Source organism: Pygocentrus nattereri, chromosome 15, assembly GCF_015220715.1.
Source record: "Pygocentrus nattereri isolate fPygNat1 chromosome 15, fPygNat1.pri, whole genome shotgun sequence".
Classification (NCBI taxonomy): Eukaryota; Metazoa; Chordata; class Actinopteri; order Characiformes; family Serrasalmidae; genus Pygocentrus; species Pygocentrus nattereri.
Window position 1 is genome coordinate 10,124,685 of NC_051225.1, and position 27,293 is coordinate 10,151,977.

The 27,293-nt window shown below is 39.4% G+C and overlaps 1 protein-coding gene across 2 annotated transcripts in view; it reads left to right on the top strand.

The window, feature by feature from the left end:
* Window positions 1–27,293, top strand: part of znf609b (zinc finger protein 609b) — a 56,406-nt gene that overhangs the window by 1,749 nt on the left and 27,364 nt on the right. For both annotated transcript variants that reach the window (XM_017709816.2, XM_017709815.2), the window contains exon 2: window positions 7,581–8,450. In XM_017709816.2, the coding sequence (XP_017565305.1) occupies window positions 7,707–8,450 (744 nt within the window). In that variant the 5' untranslated portion in view covers window positions 7,581–7,706. The remainder of the gene's footprint in view (window positions 1–7,580; window positions 8,451–27,293) is intronic.

Consider the following 27,293-nt stretch of genomic DNA (forward strand, 5'->3'; position numbering starts at 1 on the left):
TAAGGCTAAATAGTCCCCAAAGAAAGCCTATTTCTTAAGCTTGATTTTTACTTTAGCATCATCAGCATTGCATATTGCAACTCAGAAGATACATATAGGTCCGCTTGGCTATATTTGCATACATTCAGACCCCTTGTTCCTATCACCCCCACTGTAAAGAAATGTGAGCTAGTAAGTTTCTGTACAAAGGAGCCACTTCACATCATAATTCCTGTGAAAGACTGTGAACCTGAATCTCAGATTTATGCAGAAATTGTGATCATTCAGAGGGATTCCCCTTTGACAACAAATGACTGCGCTGACATGCTTACTGCATCTCTTCTCGGTGGTGGAGCTATGCATGATTCACCGGGTGTAGGTTTACCAAGCTCTTATGATTGTAGGATTCTGCGGTTTGACAAATCTCTGGGAAATATGAAAATCTGTTTTCACTGACCTTTCATTTCCTGCCCTTGACTTCAGTAATCTTTCAGGGCACTTAACTAAAGTACATTTACTACTGTGCTACAAACAGCAGACTGTAATATTTTCTTGCCTTTGTTGAAAGTTATGGATAAGGACGTCTGTCAGAAGGAGTCTTTGACATTATCAGTTCACCATCCCAGTCTGCAGAATGAACAGCTATGCAGAGATGATGGCCAATCCATTAAGGATTCAGGTTATTATGGGGGTGGGGGGACAAATTAGACAATTGTCATTGTAATGGAGTCCTCTGATGTCTCTGTGCAGATTACAGCGAACACGTCAACCAATCACAGTGTTCTTATTGGGCTTTCTGGTGATGTTTGAGCTTCATTTAGTTCATTCTGCAGACATCAATGTTCGTGTAGTTGTCATTCATAACTTCTGCTTTATTTCACTAATGTGTGTTGTATTTCGCTAATGCTGTGGATGGCAGTGAGCAGGTCTTCTTTCATGTAGCTACTGCACCGAGTAACGGTATCAGCATTTTCTGCCATGACTCCTGAAGGTTTGGAATATGTGTAAATGAATGCAGCTGTTGTACTAAGAGGTGGGCAGTGTGGCAAAAGTATTATCGCAACACTTCAAGAACTTTTCATAGTACACAATATTGATCTATGAGATCTGGTAAGTTGGATCAGTCAAAAAAGCACTAGTACTGCCACATTTAAAAATAAAATATTATTAAAAGCTATTTATACAATGATTTACAGGGTGATTCAAAAAGATTCATCCATTGATTTATTTATTTCACTTGTAAATCATTACAGAACAATGCAGTAAACTGTCAACGGTTTAAGTGAGTATAAAGTTTATGTGAACCTCCTCCAGCTGCATGGATATCAACACCATAGTCAAATTCATCCCATACTCGATTGAGCATGTCGCTCTTTAAGTGCAATTTCGGAGATCATCCTGTGTTGTGGAACCAACAGCGAACACTCTGAGCTGTTAGAGGTTCAGTGCCAATGAAAATCATGTTCCACAGTTATGACGGATTCAGTCTTATTGAAGCGGAGAATGCAGAAAGCTTTCAGCTCAGGGGTCTCATCTCCTGGCAGACTGAAGGGAGCTCTATGACCCCCTCTTTCAATTGGATTGTGATTGGTTCCTAGCGGCCTCACGAATGTAAAAATATGGTGCTATGAAATTTGATGAATCTTTTTGACTCACCTTGTATATTCAACATTTCACGTTCTATCCAGTTAAACAGGACTAATGATTCTCTGTTTGTAATGAAACATGCAGTTAGTGTACTGGCGATATCCATGATACGCGAAATAGCATATTGTGACAATTTATCACGAAAGCAGTAAAAAAATGTCACATTCCCAGCCGTAATTGTGCTGTTATATGGGCCGTTTTGTATGGATGAGTCAGACTGAAAAGCTGCCTAGGTTGTGTATTGGGTTTTTAAATGAAGGACCTTTTTGGAAGCTAGTAGCCAATACTGTATCTTTTACAAATATTAATTTAACGTTTTTAATATGTCAGCTGTCCTTTTCATTGAGTTTCATGACATAGCTACCAATGATAGGCCAATGGAAATGGTTCAAAATGACTGTAAAATATTAACATATTCGAAATAACAATTTTCTTTTCAAGTTATTTTGGAGATGTTTTATTATGACAGTTGAGTATTTTATTATTAACTATAGCTGCAGTAGACTGTTTAACATTTGACCCTATATCTCATATCATTATGTTCTTTGAATGAATATAGTTGATGAATGTGCTAAACTGACTCCAAGCACACTAACTGGGCAAGCTAGCATGATCAGGCTCAAGCATTCAGTCTCAAAGCAGGTTCCTTGGAGAGTCTTATTCAGGGCACCATTAAGCCTATCCCCTCTCCTGAAAGACAGGAAGCCTTCACAGGCCTGGTCAGCTTATCATGACCGAGGTCATAATATAGTTAGAGGTCAGGTACTCTCCACCTGTTTACCTGCATCGTTCACAGAAGACTATGTGGGAACTTCAAGGCCTGGTCAGTGAGGTAGTCGTGCGCTCAGCTGAAATTTCTATGCATCATTAGTGCACTATTTGCTTAGTATGGCACAAACCGTAATTAGGAGTGCTTGATTTTGATGCAGCTACTAAGCGAAATGCATTAGCCTAATTGTGACCTCCTCTGATTAGCAAATTACAGAGGCCAGGACTGTGGTAAGCATTAGGCTTTTATATGATTAATCGTGTGCTCCTAAGCCCAGGTTGAAATATTACACCTCATTTACACCTGGTTTTACTGGTGGTAAAATGCAGTCGCAGTGAGGTCTGCGGGTGAGATCCGAAGTCGGGGTGCAGTTTTAAACTTTTAATCCCATCACAATCAGATTTGGCAAATAAACCTCTAACTTTGTTTGCAGATCTGTCAGGCTTTCCTCTGGCACAAGCCATCAAACAGTTTCTAGCATCTGACACATTTACTCCCAACTCATAACACTGCTATGGTCCACCGCCCCTGGAGAGTCTTGTACAGAATTTCTAGAAGATAATTGTACCCAATTTACATCTGAATAGTGGAGTTAAGACAGTTATTGGCGTGTTTCTCATGTTTCTAATGTCTGCTGTATTGATTAGTTTAGATCTCCATCTTGGTAGAATCTGGGGATGATTTAGTCTGTGGATTTTTCCATTAACAATGATTACAGTATGATGTGAGCATAGTGTGTTTCACTGTTAAGACAATTGGAACCATAAAGCTAGAATTAGAAATATTGCTGCATCTAGAGTAAGAAGTAGGTGATGACCTTTTTAATATGATATTGCAAAATGATGAACACTAGATTTTTTTGTATTTTAGTGAAACACTTATTATTGTTATTATTATTATTATTATTATTATTATTATTGTTTTTTTTTTTGTTTTTTTAAATATAAATATTACAGGCTTTAATGTAGACATGTCTTGCATGATTTAAATGTGAAACTGCAACGTCCTGCATTAACTAGGCGTTTTCTGTGAGGGTCTTGCATTGAGCCCAGGTTATTTCTCTTACATCATACAGCAGTCCCATTTTAAAATATGTATTGTGTTTAATGTCTTGGAAACAAAATGTCAAACCAAGTGGCATTTATGTTAAGTAAACCAATCTGAGACTAAGTTTTTGGGAAAATATTCTTTCCCAACACAAATGCGTCTCGGATAGGTATCGCTTGGATAATCTTTTTGCAGCATTCTGTAGATTCACATCCAAAATGCCTTTGTACGTTTCTGAGATCCTATCAATAAACAAGCTCACTGATACCATTGTACGAAAAACATCAGCAGACTTGAAGGTTTCCACCTTTGTGCTTTACAGTACACCTAGTGCACTCAATGCAGTCTGGTTGGATTTCTTTTCCTTTTCCTTTCTCCATCAAAAGAGTCTATAATCAGTTCAGTGTTGTGCTGAAAGTGTTTTTTCTCTGAAATAAAACTCATTTTGTTGAACGTTTTATGAAGCAACAAAGAGCTAATATAATATAATAATATAATATACTCGCATATAGCAACATCTTTTAATTCACTCTGTAACAAAGTGACAGATCATACCAAATACATTTGCAAGGAAAGGAGTGTTTTGGTGATAAAGAGAGGTCAGTATTCAAGCTACTTTTGTGACTCTTATGGAAAGCTGAGTTTTTTAGTATGTATTTTATACCTATTATAGCCTACAAGTATGGTATCTGGTGGATTCTTGAATTTAGGATCAATAAAATGATCAGGCATTAAAATACGCCAATAAAAATACACAAAATACACAGGATTTTGTGTAAGGAACATTTGCATTGTTCAGATTCCTGACACTTCCCATGATGGCGTGTAAGTGTGGGTAAAGTTGCCTTTTGCCCTTTTCATCATCAATAAGGAGTTCAGTAAAAGCATATAGCAACCGAAATGGGCCAAAAGAGAGTGGCTGACTGATTCCTGAAACTTATGCTCCTGATTGTTTTTAAACAATAAATATAGAGCCTAATTTTTATAATTAGCCTGTAGCCATGTTTGTTTTGGGCTTAAAGCCACACTAAATTTGAATAATAATGAAAAAAAGAGACCAGCTATGGCTTTCTGTCAGTAGCTTTGTTTGGCCAATTATGTGGGCAGTGAATTGGCAGGCAGTAAACCAATAGCAATTGCACCATTGATCTCTGTCTTCCATCGCAGGCTGATTGTTTGTCTTTCAGGTGCTCTGGCTCAGTGTGTTGCCTGTGGTGTTGTTGGCAGGGTTAAATATGTTGTGCCTGCTTCCCTCTTCATTTTCATTTGGATAGCTTCTGTTCAGTTTTATCCCCATTCATTTCCTATTACTTTAGTCAATCTGACTCTGTGCTTTAGCTTTACATCAGCAGAGTATGACTGAAAATTTCCCACTCATGTGTTGGGGCAGCCTCTGGGAAATCAAGAAGTCAGTGGAAGTAACGCCTTTTGCAGGTTAGAACATATGGCTGAGCTGCCTGTTTGGAATGAGCTTTAGATGTCAGCTGAAGGGGACCCTGGCTGAACCACACAAATGATCTCCTTTCTCCCCATGTGCTACTTGTAAACATTCATTAGCACCCTTGCAAAGAAAGAGCCTGTCTTTCACCCTTATTTACCAGTGTGTTTCATGCTGTGAATGTACATTTAACCATTTCGCGTTGAAGGAGGATAAAAAGAAAGACAAGAAAAATACATGTTATGAACAATAATAACAATAACAATACTTCTACAAATACAAACACAAGGTTTTCGTTGTGCTCCAGCACCTCTCTGATCATAAGTGTAGCGACTCACATCTTACTCTTTCAGCACGGTTCATGACATTTTAGGAGGAAGCTCTAGGGATTCAGTAAGTGTCAGAATCTGATAGTGGGCTAATAAAGTCTCGGTACATCACAGCACGGCTCCAGATGTTGCAGACTGAGTCTGACCTCCCTCAACTCTTCTAGAAGGGCAGCTATGGTTTTTAGCTTCATCCACTTTGAAGGAGTATCCATCTGTGAGTTATTAGATGACAGCTCCTCAGTGGAGTTTAGCTCTTAATGAATCAGAGATTTTTGTCTTGTATTTGGTGACCTGTTATCCAGGAACCGCTGACACTGTGGGTGGAACAAGCCGTCGTCTTCACAGGGAGAAGGCTGCAGTAGTAATATTAGTGTAAAAAAAAAAAAAAAGTGGAAAACAAGTTTAGAGTTGCAAGGTGTGGGCATAATTTCAGGGGTTATAATGCTACACGTTACAAATATGATATAACTGAAAAGATATTTAAAAACTACTTAATGTCACCTGTAGGGATACGCAATGGTATCAGTCATTTTGCCATTGGCATAATGTATATAAAATAATATATATAAAATAAAAAATCAGAATCATCCCTCAGTCCAGTGTCAGAGCATCTGTTGTGACTTGGCTGAAGATTGGCCTACATTATTTTAAGCAGCATTTCAGTATTGGACAATGTAAATTTCTTGCTTGATCAAAAACACAGAAACTCATGGTGATTGGTCACCATGCTCACTGCACCCAATACACCAGTTTAGCTAGTGGTTAAATGGCTCATTTACCTAATGAAGCCTTTCATTGATATCAGCCCTGCAAAGACCAATATGGTGCTAACAGTTAACATCTCATATATTGCACAGCCACAGTTACATGATGAGAAATGTAACAAATTGCTAGAATTTGGAGAATCGAGTGAAACAGTGGTTTATGTGGAAGATCATCACTATACTGTGTTTGTGCAATGCGAATATTTTGCTTCTGTCCAGAAGTTGTTGTATGTGAACCTGCCAGAACGCAGAACTGAAACTAGCGATTTGGTGACTGATAAATTATGGCTTTCACATTTCTTGCCTGGTTTCTCTGACCATCTGATGATCAGATCAAAAGGCATGAACTGGTCTAATGCGTCTAAGCTGTTAAGAAGCTCAGCAGAAACCTTGTGTTTATGCGGCTTGAATCTACAGAAATGTTGTAATAAAGCTGATCATTAGACATCTTGACAATGTAAATGTGTATCGATCCGAACCCTCGCTTTGTTTTTTTTCTTCTACTTTTTATTTGCCCTTGCAGGCTACAGGGGGACTAATACTGCAGACATCAGTGTTAATTATTTACAATGAGTGGGGTCAAAGGCCATGCTCTTTTGACTAGGGTTAGCCTTTCAAGCTTTACCTCGCTAAGCCGCCCTGAGCTTACTAGCCTGTGAAAGAGCATGGCTGGCTCAATTAGTTTATGACCATCCGCCTTTGACTAAGCTCCAGTTTTAGCAGACTGCGTTACTGTTATGCCTGCAACCCTTTCTCTCTCTGTGTGTGTGTGTATAATGTATATTTATATATATATATATATATATATATATAAAATGTCGCTGTTGTCAGAAGAAAACCTGGTATCTCCAAAATGGTAAATTAACAGAAGGACAAAACATACTTTACTTTTAATTCAAGTCAATGTAACCAGTCGTCCCCCCCAGTCATTTTGGGCTGTTTCTTTTAAGACCTTTCCATAATGAAATTTGATACGAGTTTTTCTTCTGACAACAGCGATCTATAAAATCATGTTGTAATACTTAGACATTTTCACAATGTTTTGATTTTCTGAGGCTTAATAAGTTGGAACATAGAAAAATGAAGCAGTAATGTGATTACTCAATCTCTGTCTGTGTCTGTCTGCCTGGCTGCCTGTCTGTCTGAGGCATATTGTGACATGACAATTTATTGTGAAAAAGATGAATGGTCATATTTTCCACTTGTAGTTCTAACTGTACTTTATTGTTGGTTTAAAAGTGTCATGTTGGTTTTTTTTTTAAATCATGCCAAATAGACATTTTCACTCATCTTCCACTGCTCTTTCCTCTGATCTGCCATTATACAGTGCTTGGTGGAGATTGAATGTTGGTTTTTATGACATGTTTTTAAAAAAAAAAAAACTGCTTTCCATGTGGCTGCCTTGGATTGCATTCCAGCTAATAGGTGTTTTTAATAAGAGTATAATAATAGATAATTTAATAAGAGTTTTTTTTTTAATGAAGTACAAAATCTCTGTTAGACTGTTTTCTCTGTGTTGTACTCATAGGAATTAATTTGATAAGTTGAACAAATGAACTTGAACCAAGTTTCACTGTGTAACTCTTACCTGTCCTTCTTCCCTTTAGGGCAAGATGTGGGTGATTGGGAAATTGGTATCGATACGTTGAGGCTACGGTTCCCCTTTCTCCCCACACCCTGGAAGTCTGAGAAATCAGACGTCACAGTGACAGACTCGGGGAGCTGGCACTAAAATGTCCCTAAGTGGTGGCACTGCAGGCGGGAAAGGTGTGGACTCGAATGCGGTGGACACTTACGACAGCGGTGATGAGTGGGATATTGGTGTTGGAAATCTGATTATCGACCTTGACGCTGACTTAGAGAAGGACAAACTCGAGATGTCGGGCTCAAAGGAGGGAGGGGGAATGGCAGCACCACCTAGCGCCGTTGCAGCGCTGCCAGACAATATCAAGTTTGTCAGCCCCGTCGGTGCCCCCCAAGGCAAAGAGAGCAAATCGAAATCTAAACGCAACAAGAATTCTAAAGACAATAGTACCAAATCTCCAGCAGGAGATGGAGCGAAAAAAGAACATCAGGGACGAACCCAAGGGGAGGTTACTGACACAACAGGTAGTTCAGGAGGCACCGGCAACTCCACACCTGGCAAAGGTGAGAAGGGTGGGAAAGCCTCCCGTAGCGTACCAAATAGCAAAAAGGAAAAGGAAGTATCAGGTGGGAAAAACAAGAAGGAGAAAAGCGAAGGACCCGTCGGGGTGGTCGCTATTGAGAAAGAGGTTGCTGCAAATGCTCAAGCACTTGGGAACAATACACGTAGCACCTCTTTTGACAACGCACAGAATGCAGACATGGCTGTGACAGAGCCGCATGGGAATAATGCCCTGGAATCTGTAGGAATAGTGCCCTTGGCCATTAAATCGGAACCCGAGGAGCTGGATAATGGCGAGTGCCGAGCACTGAAGAAGGTAAAAAATGAAAAGGTAAGTAGGTGCCACTCATTTGTCATTACAAGACAAGTGCTTGATTGCAGTGCTGATATCTTGATTTACTAAGAAGCTGTACAATGAAAGTGCTGTTTCTCCTTCAGTTGCCAATAGATTTTTTTTGTTCAGAGACATCAACTGGATCTTATGTAAAGAGGGTTATTTTCCCCTGTGAAATGCTTTCTCAGTTGTCATAGTAATCGATCAAATGTGAAAGGGACCTGGCTTCAAATCAGCTTAGCACATCTCTGTTGCAGGAACTGAGTGTACTTGTGCATAACTAGTGCTCCTACTATGCCTTCTAATAACATATGTGTTGGCAGTGATTTTAAGGTGATGGAAGGGAGACCATAACTATTTTTAAGGTCTTATGTCTTTTGCACTGATTGCCACATCTTGTCTGCTAATTATAAAAGTAATTAAAAAAAACCATTACAAAGTTTTGATGATCGAAAGCCATCATTTTTATAGTTCTGTGTTAGAAAACCTTCACTGTCACATCGAGAACATTAAGTTGCCATTTCATAAGGATTAGTTACAACAGCAGTGTTACATATGCTGCTGAAGATTGCTGTGAAAAATACTGAAGAGATGTGAAGTTTTTGAGAGATGAGGCGAGCTGTCCAGCTCAAAGTGAAAAGCTCTGCTAGATCACAGAGGGACTTGGATGGTGAAGCGCTTAATCTCGCCTTAAGATCGCACTGTGATCTGGAACTGTCAAAATCCAAGATAGATCCGAGTTGCCCAGCAAGATTGTAGTTCTGTGCCATGGTTTTGTGGAGTGAAAAAGTGCTCTTCAAGTCTTGGAATGCGAAGGCAAAAGATATCAGATGTGTTTTTGATTCTGGCTGACAATTGGAGCCACTGGAATTGCTCTTATCTGTTGAACCAAAAAATAACATTTATGTTGACATTCATTTCTTTACATAACTAATGAAACCAGTGTGGGGCAAAAAAGCCTGATCACATGTTACTACCAACTCCTATTATCTCAGATTCGTTCAGTGCCAAAGAGATTGCCCACGTTTGTGTTTGTTAACTGTGGAGAAATTTGGGTTGTCTTAGTACAATGGTCATTTATTCTCAAGGTAACGCACCATCATTGCGTATAGTCAAAATTAGCTGTAAAAACCCAAACAAGACAACTCTAAACATCACTTGAGACCTTGTGAATGGTTCTGGCTGTTCACTGGAACAAAATACATCTCAAGCACCTCTGTAACTGTCTGAAAAAGGTGTGAAGTCACCCAGAATGAGATCAGTTAAGCAGATTGAATGCTTGGTGGTTAGGGATGAATAAGGTAGGGCTGATAGATTTGTGGAATTATGTAATTGTGATTTTTTTTTTTTTTTTTTTTTTTTTTTTTTTTTCCCTAACCAATATTTTGCTATATATTTGATTCACAATGCCATAATTCATAATACCCGCATAATCATCTAATCATATTTACATTGTGTATTGACAGGTTTGAGTCTGCAGGTCCACCTTTTTCTGTTTTTCTCAAAAGCTTGTAAAGAACAAATTACTGTCCTCAAAACAAGACTACACACAATAATCCATTTAAATAACACTAACACATAAAATCTCCTCTTTTACTTATGAATTACTTATAAACTGAATACATTTTCTTTCGACTTGCTTCAGCCTGAATCAAGATATGTCCTTTTATTATCACCAGTAATAACTATAACCTCTAAGTAGAGATGGTCAGCCTGACAATATTTTGTTATCATAAGTCATATCAGACTATCCTTTGCTAAGTATATCGTGGAAATCATCTGTATACGCAACACTGGCCAAAATCTTTTTTTCTTTTTAAACAAATTGAGCATAATTAGTCCTGTTTAATTGGCAAACTTTGACTAAATATCATTGTACTCAAAGATGTTGGTGGTATTTTGGCTTTTTTTTGTGGTCAATTCCTACTTATCAAGTGTCAAATGTTAGATCACCCACCCCTCTCTCTCTAAACCATGAACCTTTTTTAGCAAGGGAGTTGACACTGGCTTTACTATCAGAAGTAGTTGAATGTCATTCCACATATTTTGTCATATTAAATTTCAAAACATGTCATTTCCATCCAGCCACCCATGTTTTTTTCAAGGTTTGGCAAGAAGCTGAATCATTTAGAGTAAATGCACATCAGTCTCTTCCTAACAAGCCCTAATAATAATTACCCTGTGCCGTGTTGAATGGTAGTGAATGAAATACTGAAGACTTGGGGTTAGTATCTAACTAAATACAAACGACAGACGTCAACTGAAATACAAGTTATTAAAAGAAAAAACACTGAAGTCAGACAGTTTGAGCTTTTACTGGCAACTTGGTCGTTACTTATAGGTGACAGGATTACTGAAATAAGTCTTTGTGGCAGTGCTGGTTCCCTGTCCTCGTGGCTAGAAATGTCAGGTTGATATAATTCCTGCCGTGAAATGTTTGGCTTGAAGTTTGACTCATGACACAGTGCCATTTTGAGAGCTCAGCCGTTGACCTCTGGGTGACTTCTTCGACCTGCATTCAAGCGTTCCAAGTGTGAAATCTCTGCTATGTTAAGCCTGTGCTTCTCAGGCTCTGGTGCATAATTTGATATGCCAAGTTGGTTCTAAAAGATTCATCGTAGCCACTCGTCCAGCCCTACTTTGGCCAAACAGCTTTTAGTGTTTGTTTTAATAAGGTATATTTCAGACATGAGCTGGTTTTGGCCTTCACCAAATCCACCAATCTCCCTATGGACAGGGAGGAAAACTGAACAAGGTCGCGAAACATCTTGGCATTGCGTGTCAGAGCGTTCACTGATCGTGGAAACAAAGCCCTTTCAGGCGCGCTTCTCCCCTCCCTGCTCTCCGAGCTTTGTAAGGCAAGCGTGAGTGTGTCTGGATCAGCGTTGCAGCAAGCGCTGAGCGGTGGGGGGAAGGGTGAGCATGGAGCTCGCGCTGCTAATTCAGCTCATGAAAGGCTCGAGTAGTGAGAGCAGCTGTCTTCCATTGTCAGCCAGCAAATTTCCAGCATGCCTCATTTCACCTTTCAGTGCAAGCAGCGAGGAAGCTAGAGGGCAGAGCAGAGGGATAAACAAACAAAGGTTGATAAACGAAAGAAGGCCAATACTGTTGAATGCCTCAAGCCGCTGCAGCTCCTCTAAATAGGAGTTGGATGGATGTGGAGCTGCTCTGGTCAGTGTGCTAATAATAAACCATGAGCCTAGTCTCTTCCCTAGCTGCACCCCCCCCCCCGCCTACTCCTGGGGGGTTGGAAGCTCGGCTCTGGTTTGTTGAGAGAAGAGGGCACTTCAGGGATAGAGGGATGAGCGAGGGAAAACGAGCAGACAAAATGGAAGAGGCAGAGCAGGGGGGGTAGCATTGTGAATGGATGAAGTCTTTAACCTCCTACACACTGAATAGCTTGTCAGGGCCTGGCTTCATTGAGCTGGTGAAATCAGAGAGGGCAGGCAGGGAGAAATCCAATGAAGTAGACCAATGCCTCTTAATCCCTGTCTCCAGTGCACTGAGTGTTTGTGAACGCACCTTATTCAGCCCAGATAACTGCCGGACACTTGGTGCAGTTTGTATGGTGCTTAAGACTCGAGAACCAACTATGGCTTTAGGAACAAGTTGTCCAGGTTCGAAGCAAATCTCTTGTCTTCATCTCTCATCTTTAGACTGTATTCTCATCACCCTCGGTGGTTTAATATAAGATAGTCTGGCACCATTAGTCTGTCTTTAGCGAGAATATCAGATAGAGGTTTGATTTTATCTCAACTCTTTAGTCTTGATTTCCTGTAGCAAGTCCTATTTAATGACTAGGCCGCATGACCGTGACGCATCTTTCTCTGTGCAACAGTCAACCAGTCCAACCAGTGAGCACTTGGCCCCGTAGTACAGGGTGTCCCAAAAAATTGACATTTGAGATGTGAATATCTGAGTAACTACATGTCCTGGCAAACGAAATTAAACAGGCTTCATGTTGAACAATTCAAGGTTTATTTATCAAAAATTCACAATGATGCATTTTTATTGAATTTTCTAGAAAATGCACACTGAACACTCTTGTTTGACTGTGAGCATATTCTAACACATAATGCCTTTTCATTTCTAGTGAACGCCATTCTTCAACTTGAAAAAATCATTTGAGGAAGAATTGGCCAAGTTATTAGACTACGAAATGATGTACATTTCTCTGGGACACCCTGTTTAACCACCCTGGCCATGTAGAAGACATGCAGGAAGGGATTTGTGTTCATATATTCATTCTGAATCATTTTTGTTGAAGCATAATCAAACTATGGTTTCCTATTTCAGCACCGGTTCTCTTTGGTTTCAGGTGCGTCTGGTCTCAATATATCAGCAATGATATGGGCATCAGCATTGACGGCAAATGTGTACATGAAAATTATCAGAGAATTTTTTCCCCCAAGTAGATGTTGAGTTTGAAATTGTGCAAGGTATGTTAGGGTGCCCTTTTCCACCCTCGCTTCTCGAGGTACCACCTTTGGCTTGTTTTGAGCCGGGGGAAAAGGCCGAGCCTCCTTTTTAGTCCTCCTACACATCTTGTTTTTCTGTCAAAACATTACCTGATAAAAAGACCTGAAGGTTAACAAGTCTGTTGCTGTGTTTGACATCTTTGTGCCGAGGATTGAATTACTCTTTCCCTAATGAGGTTAGTGTCACAGGAAAGATTCCTTTAAGAAGATTAGATGGTATTGAGGAAGATTTCAGCAATAGAATAACACAGCCTTGTGTAAGAGGCATTTGTTCATAGCTGGTTTCAGAGCATTCTCTTTGGCTTGTTTTAAATTTTTGTAATTTGTGAAGTCCGGATTTTAAGTCATTCCATGCCAGGCTTAAAAAAGGGGTTGTTTAAGCTGTGATTGAATCAAAGAGAAGGTACGTGTGGGGATTTATCCTGAAGGATGCATGTGTTGTCAGTGGAGGATTTGCATGTTTGACGCAACATTTACAAACCGACTTCCATACAGGCTTTCTCTTGTGATGTGTGACTCACCGGTAGCACAGCATGGTTTGTGACTGATCAAACGTGACCGTGAAGTGAGGCGTTCTGATTTAACAGAGATTCTTTTTTTCTTTTATGTGTGTCTCTACTGGTAAACAAGCTATGCCCTCTATATGAAGACACAAACCTGACACTTTTACATAAGAGAGTATTTCCAGTAAACTAACAAAGCTGCTGTTTCACAACTTTTTATCCTTTCGGCTGTCTTCATATAGACAGTCCACATTAAGACGGTGCCACTCTTCAGGTTACGCTAATTAGGCTGAAAGCTTAGCCTGATTTAGACTGCATGCAGTGTTTCCGTTAGGGGGAAATCTGTCCTGCACATGCCTGTTTTAATTTACCAGACGTGATTGACATGATTGATTTGCCAGCCCTCCAAATCCATTGTGTCCGTTAATTCAATTTGTGCAAACGCCTTGCATGAACATTTGAGTATCTAAAGCTAGCTGTTGACGAAAGGCAGCTGCCTGTTTTAAAAATATAGTTAATGATTTATTTTATACAAACTATCGCAAAGCAACACGATTCCATGAACATAACTGAGCTATTAAATATGTTGATGTGATCTTCTACTCTAACACCATTTCTACAGTGCGTAGAATACATGAAATTATACAAAAGCATTCGGTGTTGCAAGCAGATATCATGCCTACAAAAGCCATCTATAGTATAGTGTACATTTTAGGACCTTCTCACACCAAAGGGGCAGGTTACAGACATTAATCTCTTGTTCTCCAGGGTATATTTTGATTTGTCCATCTGAATTTATATGACCAAATTGTAAGGCAAGTTATTCAGTAACTTCAGTAAATTTACCGCTGAAAGCCAAAAATCTCACACGCTGTTTGTATTATTTAATAAAAATAATTTTTACAGAGCAGATCACTAAGATGCCATCTGTTTATAGCCCAGATTTGTGGAAAAATGGGTCCATGAATGAGTTCAGCTTCTTTTATTATAAGGGTTTAAAATTATATCACTGTCTATTTGACTGGAAAGAAGATGGTTACAGCCTCATATCCAGCTTTTGAATATAGCTTATGAAATATGAAGGTTCTGAAGAATATGAGTAAGTGCATTTTGGAAACACCGGTGGTATCACAGAGTTGAAAAGCTGTCTTCTTTAGCTCTTGTGTAAAACAGCTCTAAGGCTGCTTCATGTTTATGATTTTCATGGATTTGGCACTTAATGCTAAAAATGCCTAAAGAAAAAGTGTTTGGTGATGCTGGTGATACATCAGATGTATGTAGAGATGATGGCGAAACGTTCTCCTAATGCAATCAACAACTCCTGAAGTGAATGCAGGTGACAACACAGTAATAATGTGCCAGTACCGGCTATATCCTTGTGAAATAAAACTTAACGCAAAGAGGAGGAAAAATAAAGGTGCACAGTTAGAGGTGGGAGATATGTCAAAATGTAATACCATGATCTTCAAAGTTTTCACAATGCACAATATACCGCAGTGTTTATGAGGTTGGAACAGACAAAGTAGCACCATGTTTAAAAATGCAGTGAAATCTCTGAATCCAGTGTTTATCATGTTTTTGTAAACAAACATACCATTAGAAAGTGTTTTAAGTTCTGACAATATTCTTGATATTCTCAGAAAAGCATATTGTGATATGTTATGATGTAACTTATCACTATTACAATAAATATTGTTATATTGCCCAGCCCTGTAACCAAACGTATTTTTTAAGATTGGGGCTGTTATTAATTTCAAAACTCGCACTGTGTGGGGTGTAATTATGCTATGATATTTTGGCAGGCTTATCGGTAGTGGTCAAGCACAGCGCGAGTGCACTTTCCTGATTCAACTTAAAAAGTGCCACATGGATCAATATAAAAGCAATAAAGTGGCAGCTTGCTGATTTCGTGTTTTGAGCAAAAATCCAGTGCATTTGTAGAAAAAAACCCTCCTCCAACAGTGTTGACGAAACGCTAAATCTGTGATTAAAAAGCAGCATCACATGTGAAACTTGTGCAACCCATCACAGAACAAAAGTGAAGCATGATTCATAATGCCCCAAAACGAGTGCTCCGCTGTGTGTAGGCTTGGTTGCTGAATAAAACGGTACAGGGTTAGATGAAAGGATTTTATTTCCTATGGTAATCCGCATCAAGCAGGCCCTTGTGCTAGTTGCCGCCCCCTCCTCTCCACACGCTGAATGCGGGGCCTCCCTAATTCATTCTACAAAGCCTTTCAGAAGGAGATTATGCTATGGAGAGAAATTAATAAGTGAGCATGGTGCCCCTTAAGGAGTGATGTTTAATGCTCATGATTACCTGTGGAGGTTGTTGTGGATGGTGTAGTGGTTATAATTTGAAGGTTGTCTATTTAAAAACAAATGGAAACTCTCAACAAAGCAATTTTGTTAACTTCTCAAAGGTCACAGTGAGCCAAAGGTAGTGGAGCAGCGTGCTCTCAGAAACATGTTCTGTTTTTCCCTTCTAGTGGGTGGCCCAGTGAATTAGCTGGGTGAGAATCTGTCTGGCTGCATGGCACACAGATGTGGTCTTTACTCCGGAGCTGGATAGTTGAGTTTGTCACACGAGTCACTAAAGCTGCTCTTAAATTAAGTGAAGTGTTTTCTCCTCAGCAGTATGTAGATGTGTGATAATCAAGTATCTATATAAGCAAACTACAGTAGGTTATGTAGAGGGCTGTGTGTGTGTGTGTGTGTGTGTGTGTGTGTGTGTGTATGTGTGTGTGTATATATATATATCACACACACACTGGGTGGGGAGGGGAATGCCCAAAGTGGACTCATGGGGACATTTAATTTAGCTTGCTGGATGATATATGATTTGATATACTGTACTGTGCAGAAGAGTCAGAGGTCACTTTTCATTTATGTAATTGCTATTTTAACAACCCTTAAGGATATTGTTTTTCAGGAGATGTTTCTGAGGATATTATATGTAAGATAATCCAGAGGTGGACCACCAAAACATCAGATAGTGTACCCAAAGCTTTATCTTTATAAGATGGGAGACAATCTCAATCCCCTCTTGCTTCGGGCCTTTCTGTCCAGTGTTCCATTGTTAGAAAACAGCTTAATGCTGTGCAACTGAAAGGATGTGTAGCTGATACTGAGAAAGCCAATCAAAAAAAGATGCTGCTGGTGTGAACAGTGGACTAACCACCCCAGATTCCAGACATCAACATCATTGAATGTGTTTGGGTTTACTTGGATCATGAAAAGCAGAAGATACAACAAACTCCTATGACTGAAATTTTCAGGTTTTCTGAAAAATTGAAAAGGGTCAGCGAAAAAGAATGGAAGCTTTAATAAATGGGCACCAATGTTGTGGACGGTTAAAGGACCGGTCCAATTTCACCCTTCGCCCCACCACTTGGCCCTTACACCTCTATTTTGAATCTCGAATTTTTTGTTAAGATAGAGGCCTAGGGTGATTTTGCTTCTAGCAGTTTCTGAGCTCAGGACTGTCCGTCTCTCTAACCTGTTGGTAACTAGCAAAGATCCATTCTCTAGATAGACAAAGCACTTCTTATAAGTCGCTCGGGATAAAAGCATCTGCTAAATGCGGTAAATGTAAATGTAGGCTGAAGTGTTGAGGCTACCTGGCCCTCCAAACGGAGTGTTATGACAGATAAAAGATGGCAAGATTGCTCCGCAAGCGACCAAAGAAACTCACAAATGTGAGGATTATCATTGTTAATGTTTACAGTAACCATTGTATTATATTAGTTTAATGTCCTTTCAGTGTATTATAGTCTTTTTTCATAACAAGCATAAAAATTGCTAGCAGTATGCTCATGTCTCAGTAGCTAGATAGTTCAATGTCCCGTTCCACCTTACATGTGTAGAACTGCTGCACCATTAATGGTGGAACAAGCAAGAAGCTGGAGAATAGTGATTTCAGCTTTAAATCACCGAAGAATTATGGGTGGGCGATAAAAGAATTGTCATCCCCCTTCTTTGAAGGCATGTGACTCCCTAAATGTAGCTAAAGCCCAGCAGTGAGGAGCTGAACTTTTACTCTTCTCTGTTGTCACTGCAGACGGGCAGGGTTACCTACAGAGCTGCGTTAGTAGCTGTTAATGAAGTAATATTTATTTGAGGGTCCCATTTTGTAGGGAGCGTTTCAACCACTGCCTCTTGTAACTCAATTCCAAGGGGCAAAGTGACACTCAAAAACAAGCAGTAGGGGTAAAAAATGGGATTTGGCCAAATAACACAGTTTAAGCTCATGCAGTGAGTGACCATTCATAGTGTACATGGATTGCTAGCTAAGGGTTAAAAGCTCTGTTGACTGCAGCCTTGGTTCCTTCTCATGAATCATGGAAAACCCTTTATGGAAGCTGACATTTTGACACTGGTGAACTGAGCCCATATTTTTAAAGTCTCCGTTACTGAGAAACCATGGAAGGAACATGTTAGGCAGTAAGGTAACTCTTCCTGTAGAGAAAGTGACGAGAAGCTTTTCTAAAACTTCACACCCACTCTGAGCAAAACCGATGATCAGCTTCTGGCGGTTGATCCACTTGGTTCGGCGTGTCTGTAAGCAAATCGCCTCAAATAACATGGGCGAATGTAAGCAGTATCTCAGTAATAAGTGATGTTACTGGTAATTTCAGAAGTGGCTTGGTTTAACCCTGAGGCTGTGGTTCGTCATGTAAGCTGAATTTCTCTGAAGAAACTTGACAGACGTTTCCTTACTGCAGCCCACATATGTTGTGTCTGTTGGAGGTAGTACCACCCACATGGAGGCTTGCCTCTGTTTAGAGGAAGCGACGAATGCATGACTTCTATAAATAGTTTTGAGGCTGAGGTCTCTAGGGAAATCTCACTGGCTGAATAACAACCTGCCTTGAAAGGCTGGGTTACAAAAGCTCATCTGTCGTAGAAGAACACGGTAATATTTGCATTCTAAAAAAAAATTTAATATATAAAAACTGTTTTTACAGCCAGTGGCGTATTCATTCCTGTGTTAGGTCTTTCTCAGTTTTCTCCACAGGGTGAAGTAAGGACTTTCTATTGTCATGAATATGTAATTAATGCCATTGTTCCTTTCTGAATTCCACTATCAAGCAATCAACAGGCAGTACATTTGAAAGTAGGCCTAATGATCACATTGTTTTGATGAATGGGTCTATTTTGCCTGCTAGTTTCAGAGTGCCTGAAGTAGTTTGGCTTAGCAGGGTTTTAGAGGCAGGGTTGCGGTTTAAAAGGATGCCGTAGTGTTACAATCTGTTGATTCTGGAAGCTTACTGATTTGGACGTGTGGATCTATTTGGTGCAAGATAAGGTGCATGAGTAAGCAGTGGGCCTAAAGAGGGAGAAATCCTCTGTGCTTCCTTTAGCTGCTTATCTGGATTTCCTCTGCAGCCCAACCTCTTCTTCTTGAGAGGGTGACCTTGACAAGAATGGGGATTATTATTGTAATAGATACTGTTGTTGGTGAATGACTAGCGGTCACACAGGGAGATGGGGTGCTGTGGAGGAGGTGGGGTAGTTGGATTGGGCTCTCTCTCTCTCTCTCTCTCTCTCTCTCTCTCTCTCCCCTGCATGTGCTGCACCTCATCAATGCTTGACTTGACATCTGGATCATTTCTTTGTCTTACTAAGCCCCCCCTCTCCCACCCGCTCCTCGTTTGCATATAAGAAAAGGCAAAGACGTGGCCTGACAGAACAGTCAAAGCAGTGTAAAATTGGCTGGCTTTTCCCCGTGTCAAAGACAAGAAAAGGAACAAAATTTGGTTTTGGCCCGTGTTCACACAAAAGCACCCCCTTCTAACTGACAACAGCTCTCATCATTAAAACATGTGTTGTCCTCTCTCTGCCATTCCAGCAAGCCTGAAAGCAGCCAGGGTGTCTATCTAGTTTTTGGAGAATGAGTAGCAGTGCTTGCAGTTAGTCTTCCATGTGTGAGTGAAAAATTTATAGCCTCCCCCTCCCCCTTCCTTTTTTTTTTTTTTTTTTTTTAAGGCTTTAATTTTCATTCTCAGACAGAAGCCGTGAGGAATGCAGGTCGCCCCTTTTTGCTGAAGGAAAGAGGGCAGCTCAGGGGCCTCCATCCGCCTCCCCCAAGGCAGTAAACAATACAGGGCGAGCCAGCCAGCTGCACTGAGGAGAGAGAGAGAGAGAGAGAGGGGGAGGCCGGATGGGGGAGGGGTCAGACAGGGATCCAGTCAGAGAAAGGCGCTCCAAGCACCTGCTGGGTGGAAGCCAGCCCACTAGCCAGCCAAAAGATCAGAGTGGAAGGAACATGGCAGTCAACCGCTCCACCATGACTGTTTGTGTTAGCAAATTGGAATTTAGCTTATCTGTTCCAAGCTGTGCAGCCCAGCACTGCCAAGATTTTTCTTTTAGGTACAGAACAGAAGAGTGTGCATGTTTTCTTCTGATGATTGATGCCTCTGTACTGGGAAAGTTGACATCATAATGGGCTATTTAGCATTCCCAAAGAGAGGGGGAAAACTGAAGATGAGATATAACTGAGATGGTTTAAACTGCCAAATATCCATGCTTGCCAGATATACTGCACGTTACATATCACCCCACCTATTCAGAAACAGTCAATGTGAATATGAGCTGATAAATCATATCAAGGTTTTAGTATTAGTGTTTTGGTTGTTGGATGATTCGTTGATTGTAGGGTTGCACAATGATATTGGAATCGTCTCGGCATCAGACAGATGTTTAGAATTGTTTAGGTTGGAGGATAAGCGGCTTAGATGATGAATAAGTCAATGAGCGAACAGACATGTAGATTTTAAACCAATATTTGATGTGACAAAAAATGTTTTGAGGTATGCAGAAATTTGAACTCCTAGTCAAATGAGTGATTTTTCTAAGTGAAAATAACACATCATCTACAGGGAAGAGACTTAAATATAGCATTTTGCACATTTTAGTGCAACATTTCTGTTTAACATATTGGAAAATATATACAATGTGTCATGCCTTTTGCACATACTGGGTAAAACAAAACAAAGTACTATGTCAAATAATATCCAGCAAGTAAATAATAATTGTGCAGCATTAAGTTTGCAGAAGTGGGTTATCTGTAGATGTTAACTTATCAATTAGTCGATCAGCTAAATGTGTGATGTGCCCAGAGGTGCCTAAACGGTTGTATTTATTGTAGTTGGAAGAGCAGGGTGTTACTGCATTTGTAACCCTACACAAATAAATGTTACTCACAATTCTCAAATAGTGCCAGTTTCAGAACTCTTTTTGTTAGCTGGGCTATATGACAGTATTTATCATTATTGTGATAAATTAAATCTAAAATGATCATGCTTTTCTGAGCATAATGTCGATATCATTAATTAAACACTTCCCATCGGCTTGTTTGACTTAAAACAGAGCGTAGTTAGATACGTTTAATTGGATTTAATGTAACACTGTATTTAAAATGTTGACTACAAATAATCAGATTAATAGTTTTTGATAGTATTTTTAAAAATGTGACATGACTTTGTCTTCTTCAACTCATCAGATGTCCAAAAAATGAAAAATCATGCATCATGTATTGGGGAAAACCTACTGAAGCATTGTGACGTTACATTACTGCCATATCTCTCAGTTCTAGTTTATGCATTAGTATTGGCAGGTATGATTGTGAAAAATATCTGCTATGAGCACCGCGGTTTTCATATTTGTGCATCCATAATTAATTATATTCTTTGTTTTGGGCTGTGCTCAGAATGCCATTCTGAAATGTGGTGCGAAGGCAACAGTCATCTCTCCGTTTGTGTGACCCAAGTTTTACTGTCAGTATATTCTTGCAGTTTTCCTCCCTTTGATGAACGTTGTGTCCATTCTAGCTGTTCCATTACTATCTGGATTTTTTTCTCGATGTCTTTGAAACCTGAAATGTGCTCATTGCTAAATGGAATGACAGCATCATTATCAGCGTCAGCTCAGTGGCTGATCACACATGAAAAACAGTTCCAGGTATTACCAGTTCTGAGCGCCTGAGTGTTCGTTGCAAATGTTTTGAAGTGGCTGCTTTCACAGGTTGAAAGAGGTCAGTGTGTTGTGACATTAACTGTAAGTCATGCATTGAATTATGAACCATGCTGTGCTTTTGTTCTGAGAGGTGCGAGGGTTTTTTTCCCCCAGTATGTTTTGAATATATGTAAAATTTATGATCCACACATTTTAGCAGCTTTCATTATCAATGTCTGCTGCTGACTTTGAGATTTGCCCTGTTACTTCCGATGTGCATGAGCTTGATTATTAGCTACACAATAAATGTTGGCTTGTCCATCTTGGGCAGCCAGCCGCACATGACAGTAATTTTATATCGCCAGTGTCTTTTCAGATTATGGGTTTGTTTAAAACTTGCGCTACTCATTTTGTGACTATAACAGAGGAACCTAGAGCTGGTTAGCTGGTGTTATGGCTTTATTGGGGAGCCAGAACACCTGTTTGGGTGCAGTGTTTTGCCTGGGAAGATAAAATAATATGAAATGCAAAATGTTGGACATTAAAATCTAGACATATTTTATTGTCACAGAGAAACTTGATGTACTTTATTTCATGGATGACATGGATGTCAGTTTCAAGTCTGTATCACTATATCATGGTCGAAAAAAGCAAAATGGTTTAGTGTCGCTTCAGAGTGTGACATACTAAAAAATCAGTTTGACCTCTTTAACATTAATTGGCAGCCTAGCATATCTTCCTAAATTTAATTTGGTTGGCTAACTGTGCACTTTAGTTGTATTATCTATTTAAAAAATCAGAGTATTAAAGAACTCTGAGTTCAGGGCACAGGTAAGGATATTTCTAATATTTGCAACTTGTAAAAAGTATTGCAAGCATATTTCATCTTCAGTGAAGTTTTTGTTAAAGGGAATGTCCCTGATTTAAGTAAAAACTTCTGCATAATTGTCCAGATGAAAACAAAGTATTTCAGAGTGGTTCGCTGTAAAATGTGCTGTTTTAGAGGAACTCACGGAGTCCGTTTTATTCGCATTGATGGTGATGAACCTGAAAGCTGTTGCATGAAATTTTTGCAAATGGATGTCTTAGACATTGTTCTAGTCCTCGATTAAAACATGTATTTTTAGGTTTACTAATATTTTACCATTCTCAGCATTACATAAAAACTCAGGCATATGTAGGCTCACTGATAATTTTGATCGTAAATAAAATGGCTTAATTCACGTTGTAAACATAGTGACCCCTGGTTCCTATCATTATCACTGTAAAGAAATGAGTTGGTAAATTTCTTAATGAACCGTTTCACATCTAACCACCCTGAATGATTTTGCTTACACCTCTGATTGATTTGTACAGAAATTAAAAATAAATAAATAAATAAATGCAATTGTCCTCTAAAGCTCATCAGCTACACCGACACATGCTTCTTAAGTAACTCACTGCAACCAAATTTTATGATGTTAAAATTCCACATTGAGAGAATTAATTTTACTTGAAAGCGTGTTTTCAGCTTCATATTGATTCTTTTACGCTCAACCTTAAGCATCATTTTCAAGCCAGAGAGCAGTAGAGCTTTATATCGATGAAAACCTCAGACTGCCACTGGATCAAATCTGTCTGTGCAGGTGCAGCACACATGACAACCTCAACTCTTTTCCTTCAGAAACAGCTCATGCTGAAAATCTCTATGAACAGTTGATGTGTTTGGGTTCAAATGTGGATTCTGCAGGAGTTCTAAGGCCACATATTGCTTCCTTAAGGCCTGTCCTTTAGTGTCTAGACTGCTTTCTAGGTCTGAGAGTATCTGGAGTGCTAAAGATTATCAGTTGTGATTTGGCACTGCTACTTGTGTATGTGAAGGGGGAGGGAGAGAGAGGAAGGTGAGATACAGCAGTAGAATTTACTCAAGCATCATGTCTGAATGAATGTCAATGCTTAGCAGCTAGAGGGGGGAAAACAGGAGAACATATGCTTAAGAACAGTGGACTTGTTTGAACGACTTGAAATAAGTAATTTGATCAGCACAAGTCAGTTATCTTTGCTAGTGAAAGACCCCGTGAAGTGGAGCTGATGAATTACTCCTTAAAGGCATGACCAAGTAGCTTTCAATGCAGACGTTTAGCTGACTTCTTCTAGCCTGTGGCTTATGTTCCTCTCTCTGCTTCTTTAAAGCTTAGAACAAATTACAGCCCTTAGATTTTTTTTTCCTGCTTTCCAATGAAATGCTTATACAAGTTCCCAACATACATGTTTGGGGCTGGTTAATGTCAACACATCTGACCAAAAATCTGTATTTGAGTGTCCAGTATTGCTGGGTTATGAATTGTCAGTACCGCTACTGGTGTCACTAGACATTGGCACTAGTCTGATACCAGCTATTAATATTAGGCTGAATCAGTATCAGCATGAATCTGATTCCTGTAACAGATTAACCATTAGGTAATGTGATGTCGGCTGTGAATTCCTTATAGTGTGGTGGTAACGTTTCAGTAGTTTGAGCATAGTAGTCTAATTGTAGTTGCTCATCTTAAGCTTAAGTGGGTTTTAAGAGTTAAGAGTTTTGAAAGAAAAACTGTTGCATCAGTATCAGCCAGTACTCAAGGTTTTGGTGTTGGATTGGTCTGTGTTCAGGGACCTATTGCACTATTACAGTAAAACCCCACCGTCTCCCATACCAAACTATAGCAAGACACTGGCATTCACACAGATGAACTTGTAAACATATTGGTTCATGTGACATTCAACATCCATACCACTTTTTTTCTACCTAGCATAGACAGCATTGTTATGATGTTTATGTAGAAATACAGCTGTTGAACTGTAGATATCATGCCTTAAAGTCGTCTAGTTGGCATGTTGTACCTCAGTCACGTATCAAACATAAAAGCTTCAGGTCTTAGGAAAAGCATGTGAAATCATGTCTCTGCTCTAATGCATCAGGAGAAATGGGCTGTTTCAGACGTCTTTGGAGAAGGCATTGGTAGGCTACGCTAAGCGGCTACAAAATCTCAAACTGTAATGTCTGTGTGATGTTTGCAGTTCCGTTCTCTCTTACTCGAACAGTGGTCAACAACCCAAAGGGTTATTTTGTCATTTAGTATAAAAATCCACCTTGGGAGCCACAACATTTTATATCCGTTTTACTCTCTTGACTGTAAATATGTCTCTGTATGTGCTAACGTCCTCGTACAGGCTAAAAAATGCAAAATTCCAGACTTATTTTGCTCTGCTTTAAGCTTTAGCTTAGCTCCAGCAGGAAACTTTTCCACAAAAGTGGAATAATTTCTTGTAAAATGTCTCTCAATGTTTTGACTTTATACAAGGCTGAAATCGCTTCACATTCACCAGTTTCTTGTTCAGATTTTCTCATTCCACCTTAAATGCTCATCTTAAGCACAATGCAACTGCACCATTTAAGGGGGAATGGAAAATGTTTTTTATAGTTTTCTTTACAGCCAAATTGTCCAGTGGTCAATTTTTAGTAGCCCCTTTTTCACACCACATGGTGTAAATGATCTAAGTGTGAAAATACTAATATTTTATTAGCCTGACTTGCAGCATATGCAACTTTTATTAGCTTTTTGCGAAGCTGCCTTTTTTCAATTTTAAATCAGTGACCTATTTAAAAAATGAAGTGCTGCATTGAGATTTAGAACCAACTGACTAATTCATGCAATGAGTCATGCATAATTGTGCTACGTTTGGTACATATGTAATAGCAGCATTTAAATGCAGAATAAGTGCACAAATGTGCCTTACTCGCATCATAAAATTGCAAACAATTAGTCAAAACAGCAAATTGGCCAGTGTGTTTGTACCTGCATTCACTTCAGAGTTGGCAACAGTCTAAAAATTACCCGATGAAAAGTGTTGGTGTGTAAAATAAACTTGGTGGAAACGAAAAACTGTTCATTTATTACTACGGTTACTTTCCCACACGGTTGCCTAAATAAGCAGTCCGGCAATGGCACATTTTGGGAAAGCGGTATCCAGTGATCTGTATGTGTCGCACAACAATATTGATTTGGCAAACAGTTGAATGCAAGTTTAAAATAAAGTTTTTTTGTTTTTTTTGGTTAACTTCTACGATGCTGTATAAAGTTTCTTTTGGGGTAGTTTTAGTTTTAACAAAAGCAGAACCAAAAAAAAACAAGTCAAACTGTATGAGATCATCTTCTAGCTTGCTATAGCTGTGTTTAGGAAACATGGGCTCATTAACTTTATTAATGCCATCTACCATGTTGCCATGATGTATTCATAAAATTATCAGTGCTGCCCAGCACTGGTTTCCAGTTTCCCTGTACTACCTCAGTTGATGAAACCTTTTCAACTTGATTTGCATATTCTCTGCTTCTTAGGCAACATTGATTGTGTCTGTGGATTGCAGCTGGAGGCGCATTTATTATTCCCAGATAGATTGATGCTGTTTTGTTTGCCGCTGTGAGAGGCAATTGTTTTATTCTCTCCGCGTTATTTCCTCCAAAGATGTCTAGTGGGAAATGTTGAATATCTGTCCTCTTAGCAACAGGTGAACAACCAGAAGCTGTTGCTAAGGGCCCCAGAAGAAAGGGAATTCATCTCCGTCTGAAAGAGTTTTCTCTCTTTGGGGAAATGTCTTTATCAAGAGGATCTTTCTCCTCTGTGTTTCAGGCTCCTCATAAACTGGTGCATTGCATCCAGTGCTCTGAGTTATAGTGATACTAATATCTTGTCGAGATGTTTTCTGTCATTTGATTTTGGTGCCCTGGGCCCATTAATCTCTTCTCTTTGCGTTTTTGTTCAGCAATTTCTGAGCTGTTAATAAGGCAACGCACAGTTTCCCTTCTGTTTCTCTTGCTCTGTATGATTATGGGAGAATTAAGTGCTGTCAGGGTCATGTTGCTGGTTTATTCATGTAGCTGATTTGTGCTTTTTAATGAGCATAATGGCAGTTCAGGGTAAATGTGGGAGAAACAGCATCCCCTGTGGTTTTCCACTCCTCTCACTTTTGAATAATGTGCAGAAATCAGTACCAGCCTCTAATAGTTCTTATTATTCAATAGCAGCTGTGTCATACCCTGACCTGTTATATTATCCCATAGCACATTTTCACTCAGGCCAAGTGTGAATTCAGAGTGTGATCATAGCAGTTGTTGAAATATTATGGTTTGTGCTGTTTATTTTATGAGCATCAGTTCTTTATTTATATTTGAATGTCTGTAAAGATGTCTTTGAAGTACTGCTGTTTGGGGTAGGCTTATATGAAGACAACTTGCAGAAGAACATTAATGTAATGTTAGTTGTGCTAGTGGAACAATCTGGGCAGCTGGTGTTTGTCTTGAAGTGTTCTTTCTTGCTTTTTGTCAAGCTGTTTACAATGGTAGATTGTAGTGTTGGGAGTCTAACCCAAGGGCTGCTTAGCATAAGGAATCATGCATGATTGTAGTACTATTTTAGGATGGATCCCTCACATTATTCATGTCATTTTATATGAGCTCAGATCAGCCAGGTCAATAGAATAGAATCTATTTATTTATTAATCTAAAGTCTGTTGTGGTAATCTAATTATTACCAGCGTTCTTGATGATTGTAGTCTCGGCCGAATGTGCCATTTTTCCTGTTTCTTTTACCTTCTGTGAAACAAGCTATAAAAATAACCTCAGGTTATATTAATCCTGTGCTAATCAACGTGTTGGTAAAACACTTTCATATACTGTTAGAATTGAGTATGGACACACTCAAAGAAGCGCTTACTTGTGTTCTCTGAACTTTTCCACCTCATAGTGTGACAGTTATTAACGCCTGAGGTGCCAGAATGTAATGCTGCACCATTTAAGGTGGAACAAGAAAACTGGACCAATTCGAACTCTGAGTATGTAAGAATTGCAAAAAAATGTATTTTATGTGGCAAAGTTCACCGTTTG